At 44.1% G+C, this 10,493-nt stretch overlaps 1 protein-coding gene across 1 annotated transcript; it reads right to left on the bottom strand.

Annotated features, from left to right (window-relative positions):
* Nucleotides 1–510: 510 nt before the first annotated feature.
* On the bottom strand, nucleotides 511–2,780 carry NKX2-2 (NK2 homeobox 2). The gene is made up of 2 exons (XM_039326146.1): nucleotides 2,460–2,780; nucleotides 511–1,316 (listed from the first exon to the last, which is right to left on the bottom strand). The coding sequence occupies exons 1-2, from the start codon at nucleotides 2,716–2,718 to the stop codon at nucleotides 757–759; spliced, it is 819 nt and encodes a 272-aa protein (XP_039182080.1). The 5' UTR covers nucleotides 2,719–2,780; the 3' UTR covers nucleotides 511–756.
* Between the last annotated feature and the right edge of the window lie 7,713 nt (nucleotides 2,781–10,493).

The raw sequence follows: 10,493 nt of genomic DNA, 5'->3' as shown, positions 1-10,493 counted from the left end.
AATTCCCCATTGTGGCCAAACCTGCCCATACCCGAACTATTGAAATGTTTCAAGGGAAGAAAGAAAAAAGGCACTCTTTTGTTTCCAAAACAAGAAAGTCGTTAAGGTGAGTTTAAAAAGCCTCAACAAAACCCAGACAAACAGGAAAACACGTGTGTGTTTGTATGTGTATACACACACACAAACATGCATGTACAGTAGACGTGTGTGTGTGTGTGTGTGTGTGTGTGTGTGTGTTCTATCATATTTGGCTTTGTACAGTTGCAGTTTTTTTTGAGGGGGGGAACACAATAAGAAACAAACCAAAAATAAAGTCCTCCCTCAAACACAGCAACCTGTCATATATTTAAAACTGGATACCTTAGAATCGCTAATAATTGTCAGAAGTTTATTTCCGTCTTGAGAAATAAAATTCTTTTTTCCTTTTGCAATCTTAATTCTGTGATTAGTAATATCACTGACCGCAGCTTCAGTACCAACAAAGCGTGCTTTACAAAAATCACGAGAGCGTTCCGTTTTTATTCTTTTTATTCTGATAATTATTTAAAATTTGTCGTTGTAGGTAGACAAGACCACTGGCAACGTCGCTTGTTTTCTTGTAAACATGGAGCACAAAACACCCCCGAAGAATGGAAACCGACCCCCGCCCCAAAGAAGGAAGAAGCAAGCCCCTCCCGAGCTCAACCCTGGCCCTCCACCCGCCCCGAAGTCGGACCGGCCCTCGATCCTCCCGCGAGTCCTGGGCCTCCCGAGCGTTCACCAAGTCCATTGCTGGGCTTGTACCAAGTGGTGCGCTGTGGGGTACTGGGGGGTGCCGGCCGAGCTGTACTGGGCATTGTACTGCATGTGCTGGAGAGACTGGGCGCTGTAGGCCGAGAAGGGGAGGCCCGCCTGGAAGGTGGCGGCGGCCAAGTCCTGGGCTTTGAGCGCGTGGCACGGCTTGCCGTCCCTGACTAAAACCGGCACGGCCACCCGGCGCGGGGAGGGGAGAGGAGTCACTTCCATACCTTTCTCGGCCCGGGCCCGCTTCATTTTGTAGCGGTGGTTCTGGAACCAGATCTTCACCTGCGTCGGGGTGAGGCGGATCAGGCTGGCCAAGTGCTCCCTCTCGGGCGCCGAGAGGTACCGCTGCTGCCTGAAGCGCCTCTCCAGCTCGTAAGTCTGCGCTTTGGAGAAAAGCACCCGCCTTTTCCGCTTCTTCCCCGAGTCGCCGTTGCTCGAAGGTTCCTTGTCGTTGTCCGGGGACTCGTCCGCGGAAGGCTCCGGAGATTTGGACGCCGAGTCCTGCTGGGAGTTGCTGGACGTTAAGCCGTGCACTGCGGGGGAAAGCCACAAAGGAAACAGCTCAGAAGAGAAGGGGGCGGCCGGGTGGGACGGCAGACCCCCCCCTCCCCGCCCGCCCCGCCACGGGGTCCCGTCAGGCGCCGCTGCTTGCCGGCCGCCTGCTTGGCTGGCCTGAGAAAGGAGAGTCCCGGGGCCCTTTGCCAGCGGGCGGGCGCTCTTGCGCCCTGCCGGGTCGGAAAGGCGCGTCTTCGCTGCGGAACGTTTTTGTAAGGGGAAAGTTCGCCTCCCTTGGAATATTTGGATGGCACGTTGAGCCTAACCTCGACGCCCGATGTTTGTTTATCGTGTTTACACACTCCTGCTCCCTCCCTTCTCGGTGATTGTTGGGCGCCTTATTTTTCTTTCCGCGTGTGTTGTACACATACACCGCACGCGAAAGGGTACATACAGAAATACGAAAGGCAAAACGCATGACCACAAGCCCCATTTTAGCAATTTTGCAGGAAGTTAAATATAGAATAGTTTGCTCTGGAACAACCCACTTTTTTTTAAAAAAAAAATCATAGCGAGAGCAGTCCACAGTTCTCTTGCGCGTGGAAGTTTTGCGCAGGAGAACTTCCCTAGATTGGAAACGTCTTCTCTTAAAACAGCATTTGGACTTTGGACAATTCCCTTAAAAACAAACAGAATGGATTTCTTCTTTCTGGGCTACGTGGATTGATTTTTAAAGGACAATTCAACAAGCCATTCTTTGATCCAGCAGAGCCTGGGTCGATTTACAAACGTCTATAGCAAGGCAATCCAAAAATTTCCCACAAAGCATGCTCTGTTAGGAAAGTAGAGAGGAGGACTCGGGGAAGAGAGGAGAAAGCAGCTGAGTTAAGGGGAGTTTTAAAATCTATTTAGGATGGGCTTAGTTCGGATTCTTCGCCCCTCCCCTCAAAACTCCTAAATAAATAAGAATTCAACCCTATTATTTATCCTATTAGCATCCCTAGAAAAGGAAACCGCATCTAGTTACTTATTTCAAAAAGTACTTTAAAAGACAACAATTTGGCGGAGAAAAAGTAACAAGAGCTATTACGATCTCGTCCAAGTCTGGGGTGGGGTGAGGTGGGGTGGGAGAGCAGGCTCACAATAAGAGGGAACCCCAATGTGTAAGTTTGCTTACTTACAAGAATACTGGATGGTCTCGGTGGTGGCGAGCCAACGTGTGTAGGGATTATCAGTATTGTCATAAAAGGGGTTCTTCAGAGGCAGCGTCTGAACCGCGTCCAACGCGGTTGTCCCCAAAACGCCGGGCTTTTGGGGGGACTCCGAGCCCTCCGTCTCTTCCTCCCCCCCTTCCACGATGGATCCGTCTTCGTCATTGGTGTCAGGCAAGTCCAAGATGTCCTTTACAGAAAAGCCGGTCTTTGTGTTGGTTAGAGACATATTCTGGTCAATTTTTATGCAGGAAACTTTGAAGGACCAGTTTGGTCAATCCTCTTGCTTCGCCAAACATTCACCGGGAAAAAGGGTGGATGGGTGGGTGGGTGGGTGGGAGAGAGAAGAGGGAAGGGGGGGGGGGTTGGGGATGAAAGAAGAACGGAAAGGCTGGGGTGGTGGTGGTTTGGGGCGGAGGGGGGGGGGGACACAAAAATCAGCTGCTGTCTTTGGGCATATACTATCTGCTGTTTCAGGCTTGGGGAGCGGAGAACCGGGGAACCCAAGGGGGGTCGACCAGGGCTTCCTCAAGACTTTGTAACTCCAGGAAAAATGCCAACGTGCATTTACTTGAAGGTCTGCTTTAAGCCCAGTGCGCTGGTGGTGCCTCCTTGAAAAAAACAAGCCATTGCTGAGACGGGCTGTCCATATAAGGTTGGTCTTCGTACATGAACCTGCTGAGAGGAGGGAGAAGGGGGGGGGGGTTGAAAATGCATTAAACGCAAAAGGTTGGCCACGTGTGGGCGGGTCTTGGGAGTCAAGTGGATGAAGACAGTGTTTGCAGATGCGAAATTGTGGGGTTTTTTGGGGAGGGAGGTGAGCCTCCACCATTGGTGCTGTAGCACATGATGAGTGGTATAACGTATCAATTAATTACAAAGATGGGGAGGGCCTTTTCTACACAGTATTTACATACAAAGGCGATCCAAGTAGCTAGATATTCCACATACTTGAAAATACGTTTTAACAAATTGCTTCTGAAATATCCCCTCCCCCCCTTTCTCTCACACACATCTCGAACACAATTTTGCATTCATTTTCCATTTTATTACTGACATACAACTGCTCTTCCTCCCTCCCCTCCCCCCAGCTCCTTTATTTGCAAGCAAACTGGAAAATTGACAATTGTGCAATGGCTTGAACTAAACTACCACCTAAAGGACAGCCGAGAAGAGCGGAAAAGAGAAATCTATTCAAATCCTTGATTGTTACCAAAAGATGTTTTGGGATGGCAAAAGCCCAACTTATGTAAACCTCGTAGGTCAATATTTTAGTTGAGGCTTAAGGATGAGTGTTAGAAATTAAACAGTCAGTAATTGATTCCAGTTTGCTCCGAAATAAGCTAAACTAGCAAGTAAAGAGAGGATCATTCTGCTTTTGGACAGTCGAACGATTTTTGGTGGATTCTTAAAAAATATTTGCACAAGAGTAATTTGTTCCAGTCTTTCGCTTTCTAAGAGATTAATCTGGGAATGACTCTATAGTAGCCGATGCCTGAATTCAAGAGGAAAGTCTAGATTAAAAAGCATTCTTTTAAGCAAAGTTGCAATAGATTGTATTTTTCACATTTATATAATAGCAAGTAATACATCCCCACCCCCGCCCCCAAGCCTATGATGTTGCTGCTTATTCAGATAGCATCGTAAGGATACTGGAAAGAAAATAAACCTTGTGGACGAAACATTTTCGGTCTTCACTAGAACTAAACTCTTCTTTTCCTTCTCTCCTTCAGTCCCTGCAGTTCAGTCCTCAGAGATTCGTGGTTGTAGCCCTTCCGTTGCTCTGTCCGACCCCCCCTCTCTCCCCCCCCTTCTTTAAAGTGAACTTTCGGACTGCCTCTTGCTCTGGGACCGGAGACGGAGTCCGGCAGGCTGGGCTGTTAATCTCCGAGGGAATCTGGGTGGGGTTGCGCTGTGGCAGCGCTGGCCGCCACGCGGAGGGCAATTTAGGACTTAGCCTACTTTGGGGAAGAGAGGCTACAAAGGAAGTCAGTTGGGGGGGGGGTTGCCCCTCTTCCTAAAACCCTCTAGCTCTTTGGGAGGCAACCAAGAGACAGCGCTGCTTGACTTTCTTAGGCGATGACCAGTACACCGCTCTGATAGATGGGGGAGGGGGGGGAATCAGAGAAATCCCCCCCCCAAAGCAATTAAAGATCGTTGAACAGTTTATTTCCCCCGCGTCCCACCCCACCCCCGCCTCCCATCTCGTATGCGAGGCGGATGACAATGCTTGGGGTGTTTTCTTCTTCTTTTAAAGCAAGTCCCTGAGCGCATCCTGGGTGGTCGGACCCGGGCAAACACAAATACAAACCGATTGCTAAGCTGCGGACAATGGGCGAAATGTAGACAAATGTCCGGCTTCTGTTGGAAGCCTTTGTCCTAGACCAGGTTTTGCATTTATTTCACTGGCGAAATAATGCATGATTGACGCCCTCTTTCAATGTGTTCTAACTGTTTGGAATAAATCTGAGGTTGTTCCTAGTTGTCATGGCATTCAACGCCTTTCAATGGACTATCTCTTCATTCATTTCGGAATCTTGCCACAATATTAAGGAAAACCCCTTCATGTGGATGCTTCCTAGCTGGTCTCCTCTTTTCACTCCAGCAAAAAACAATAAATAAATAAATAAATCACACGGGGAGGGGGGAGGGGGAGCGGCAGCAACAATCGGTTCAGGGCAAGACCAGGTTTTCAATGGATACACAGCCTTTTCTTCGGGTGTAGTGAGAACCAAGAGGGTGGGTGAAGGGAATTTAACAACCAGGCAAAAATGCTTCAAGCCCATCATGTATGTGTGTGCGTGTGTCTTTAAAATTAAGATGAGGGCACCCCAAAGTTTAAAACAGACAAGACAATTTGCTATCATGCCCTGGCTGTAAGACTGGGAGGCAGCACTAAGACAATGGCTGTGAGGGGCTCTCTAAATGACAGGGGGATTAACAGGAGCAAACGTAATAAATAAATAATTGTAGCTGTTGAGTAGCCAACTAAAGAAAAAAAACCCATTGTTCTTTCCCATTGTGATATAATTTTAAGGTGGGAAAGAGTGGAATACCCCTTTCTTTACTTTGGAGCCAGGCCCAGGCTCAAAAAGAAATAATTAAAGAATAACAGTTAAGGAAATGCCAGTTGCAGCACACAGCTACAAATAAAAGAGAGAGAGAAAAAAGACACCGTGAGTAAATCATGTTGCCAAGCCATTCTGGTCCCTTCTCTAAACAACCTAGCCTGTTGCAAGAAGGGGAGAGGTGAGGAGGAGCAGAGAAGAAAGAATTGTGAGGGAAGCATCCTTTTTTTTACATAGGGCTTTCCACAGGCTGGATTTTGATCAATGCTCTTTCTGTTTTCTCCTCTTGATGGGGCAGATCTCTTGATGCTTGGGCTCCTGAACCCTTGATTATATTTACAGGGGGGGGGGAACAGAATCTCACTTGTTGAGTTATATCAATAAAGACCTCCTGGGAGCTACACTTGGGAGCACATGCTCCTCATGTGATGTACTCGGATAGATTTGCTCCCACCGGCCACCTGATAAGCAAATATTTTCCTAAGGGAAAATCAGGGCTCCTAGAGAACATTAATCAGCTGCCCTTGGAATGGGGATGACAATAGGCCATTGAGAAGCACATACACCGACTAAGCAACACAGCTGGACTGTGACCAGCCATTCTCTTTTGTACACAAAAGACCTGCAATAAGTCATAATTCCGTCCCCAATGTCTTCACCCCCACTCCCAATTAATCCATGAGGTTTGCATGCAAGTTTACCTTATACAGAAAGTTCCCACACGTGCAGAGACACGGCATGAAAGGCAGCAACACAATCAACACACATTTTATTTCCTGTAACATTCTTTCTCTCAAGTTTGTTTGATTTGTTGCATGTTTCCAATAAGTATTTATTGCAAAGCTTTAGTAGACCAGCATGGAGTAGCACCCACTTGTAGCACCTTGAGCCCTTCCGGTGATAATAGAGGTGAAGGGATAAGCCACAGGGTCTTAGTTATGGACTAGTGAAACACACAAAGGTAAGTTCCACCCTACTGAGATGAGGTGGGTGAAGGAAGGATGGAGACGAATGCCTCATCCAGACCAAAATACACCAGAATGTTCCAATTTGGTTGGCAACAGGGCTCAGTAGTCTGAAAAACTGAAGCAGGCTGGTGAAAATCTAAGCAAGTGGCAAGCCTTGGCAAAGAAAATCTAAGTTTAGGTGGATTTATACAATATATTTTAACCAGTATGCTAAAGCATTCTGAATAAGGACTTCTCTTCTAGAAATGTTTTTTTTTTCTGTTCTTAAATGGGATCCCAGCTTTCTTTTGTGCTTTCTTCTTGTCTTTCCTTTTCTCTTACTCAGCCTATCCACTATACAACTTAAAGGCCATTTTCCTTTAGCTTCCCTTTCATAGGGTGATTTATTCCAAAATGTGATGTCCCATCTGAGCTTTGAACTGGGATTGTGGATTAGTGTGGAATAATTAATGCTGTCTACTAAATCTCCAGATATTTTTTGAGCTGAAACCTGTGTGTCTACATTTTCTCTCAAGTTACATTCCCATTTTTTTCTTGTCACCCTTCATATGTGAACTCCAATGGACTGGGAATTTTAGGTGGTGATGTTGACAGAAATGACCAAATGAAAAGTAGCCAGTTTCAGGTTGTTGGGACATTTTTTCTGTTCTAGGTTTAAGGGAAAGATCAAAACTTGATTGGAATATTGTATCCTTATTGGATAATTAAGAAGCACCCTAACAAGCAATATAAAGAAAACATTTGTTTGTCTCCCCCCCCACTTTTTTTCCCCTCTTCATACTCATATAAATAAATAATCCTGAGAATGAATGAGCAAAAGTCAAATGGCTGGTGCTTCCAGAGTGTTGACATGAGTCTAGTAAGGATGTCTGCCCAACAGATTAAGAATCCAGGAATGCTGGCCATCCTAAGCCCTGGAATTAAAGTAGCGGGTGGTGCTGGTGGTATTTGAACAATTGAACAAAGAGGCTGAAAAGGAGAGATGCATGTACACAGCACAAGTGCTTGTACTTCAACACAAGTGCCCTCTAGGAGTGGGGAAGTGTTTACCTGTTTACTTTTACAGGTAGCTCAAACACTGGGCAGTTGCCTCTTCACAGATTTTGCAGCTGTCTTCCCCACATCTCAAGCTTTAGGAAGGGGATAATTTCCAAATCGTGGGCTTAACCCTCACCCAGGACTCTATTTAAAATAATGCAGGGAGAGAAGAGCAGAGAAAGAGACCTCTTAGCTGCTACACTCATGTAAATTGCTGGGGCACTTCTGCCATGAAAAGCTATGGTAAAATAAGGGATTGCTGGAGGTAACACCACTATCCCCCAGCAGTCCTTGACTTATGGTTAATTCTAAAACAAGATTGGAAAATCAGCAGTGCTGATTATTATACTGAGCATTTAGAATTACAGAAATTGTAAGGGCAAGGAGAATATACAACATTCTTAAAATTATTCTGTGGGTTAGTTCTGAAAAATATGGTAGTTGGTTTTTTTTCACACATCCATGAATGATTTATAGTGACAGCAATGTGGTGCTCTTTAAGTATATGTTTGTGCAATTATTACAATATAATTTCAGGCAATGTTACTTTACAGTCTGATAAGCACACACACACACACACTGCAAGGTGTGAAAGAAAGATGCAGCAGCTAGTTTGAGGTCCCATTTGGCCCTGATGCTAGACAGCCAATTTCATTGTCTTTCTCCTCTTCTCCTTTCTTTATCTGCTACTGGACAGATGCACACCAGGTCATTAAAAAAATACAAGGTCTTCCTTTTCCCTTTCAAACAGTACATTGTTGATTAGCATTTTCTTGTATTTGGGAACTGGGGAAAAAAGAGTTTATCAGGAGTTTCTCCCTTTGAAAGATGGAGGGAGGGAGAGAAGATACTGTACAGTGAGTATATAGGGTTGATCTTTCACCCACCACAACATCCCACCTCGGATAATAGTCTTCAAGTGGATTAGTTTATTGTTTGATTAGAGCAAAGGTGCAAGTAAATTGTTTTCATTCATCCGTCTACAAAAACACATTGCACCTTTAGCGCTCCTAGTGAGGATTAGTTGAAAGAAGATACAAAGCGTTACTATGTGGACAGCCTGTTTTATCTCAGGTTTTATAATCTTAAGGTAGTACACTTTAAATCAATAAGAACAGATAACACTCACATATAAAAATCTGCTTTGAATAATTATAAGATAGGCATTCACTTCAGCAAAAACCACACCTAGAACATTGAGGGCAAATCCAGTCTGTCTTTGTTCTAGTGCTGAGTGATAACAATGCATAATCACCAAAGGATGCTATTCTAGCTTCGAAGAAAGGGTCATTTTTTACAGTAGAACTCTATATGTATCTGCAATATGTAAGGCCCATGATTTGCAGCCACAAAACTGTAATGGTGTTCAGAATTTTAATATTAAAATTGATATGAGCTATTTGTGAATACCATTGCTTAATTAAACCTACATAGCCTTCACCCTTCACAACATTTTAACAGTGATCTCTTGATACAAATCCAACCCTTCTACTTTTATTTGACAGAAACTTAAAATAATAGCAATAAAGCTGCACACACCCCTACCTCACAAAATGCAGTGCTGGAAAAAAAATGGAGAATCTTCTCTGTCTGAAAACACGTCCATGAAACTATCTCTAATACTTATTTAACTCTCTGTTGTTGTGGTGCAGCAATGGGGAAATGTAGGAACAGAGATAAATAAATGAGGTTGCGATCTTTCTTCCAGCTCCGATTTCCAGCTTTCTTAAGAAGCAACCCGTTCCTTGTCATTTGCAGTGTAGAAAAATTAAACCCTGTTCAACACGTCAATATCTAAATGAGTTTTTTATTGTAATGATTATTATGATTTCTCCCCCCTCTAGCACTGGCTTTGATAACAAGCTTTTTCCTAATTCTTTCGGAAAATCTCCCGAGGCTATACATTGTAATAGACATTGCAGGTTTTCTTTCTGCAGGCTAATCGGTTATTTACGGGCTGTGCCAAAGCCAGAGGGCATGTGTTAAATCTTTGATAAAAACGACATTTATGAGATTTTCTCAAATATACTAATGCAACAATACGAAGCACAATAAGCTGTTCTTTCAACTAACTTAAACAAAAATAAAAACAAAGAACAAAAACACTTGACATTATCATGTAGACAAGTAGACCTTAGAATTTAGAACTGCCTTTCAGCTTTAAGTATTATTTTTTTTGCAAAAGTAGGATCTAACCTCTGATTAGCCCTTTAGTTCCAATTTATTATGGCCATTTAATATGTAAGACTAAAAGCTTCCTTCCCTCCAGCCAATTCTTCAGCTTTATTCGTTCGCTTCCCTTCAATGATTAAACGTGTATCAATGGGATTAAATATTGTCAGCTTGCTTTCAGAACTGTTCTCCTGTCCAAAGAAAGGACGCATTGCCTCTGGGTTTTTTTTTGTTTGTTTCTAATAAAGACAATTATACAGACAAGGTATTTATCTTTCTTTATACAGCTCTTGGCTACCCAAATTAACCATGCATACAAGCGCACGGAGGGTACCATTAATTCAGAATTTAAGTGACTGTAAGGTCAAAATGTATTTTAGGCCCTTAAAGCAAATTTCTTCAGATACTTTGAATGTTTTAAAAAATGAAAATAAAGAAACTGGATCACAACTTTCTGATGCTGTAAGGCATTCTCCAAGAGCAGAAGGGAACGAAATAAAAGGAGACCCCCCCCTCTCTGTGTATATTTTTAGTAATATAATGAAAACGTCAAATTGCAAGGGAAATTTGTTCCAACTAATTCAAACAGTTGTTGAACTATTTCTGATCCTGTGGCGAACTCTGCCGACTCAGTCAAGAAGTGTCTCCCTCTCTCTCAGTACTAACTGGTTCTCAGCCCTACCAAGGTTCAACTATGCTTCGGGAAGGTAGCAACCTACCTGTCCCAGAATCAACCCTTTCCTCTCCCTCGAGGAAAA

This window comes from Crotalus tigris, unplaced genomic scaffold, assembly GCF_016545835.1.
Source record: "Crotalus tigris isolate CLP2741 ecotype Arizona unplaced genomic scaffold, ASM1654583v1 scf7180000024339.11422700, whole genome shotgun sequence".
NCBI lineage: Eukaryota > Metazoa > Chordata > Lepidosauria > Squamata > Viperidae > Crotalus > Crotalus tigris.
The sequence above is the reverse complement of the archived record's forward strand: the minus strand, read 5'-3'. Positions and strand labels throughout refer to the sequence as shown.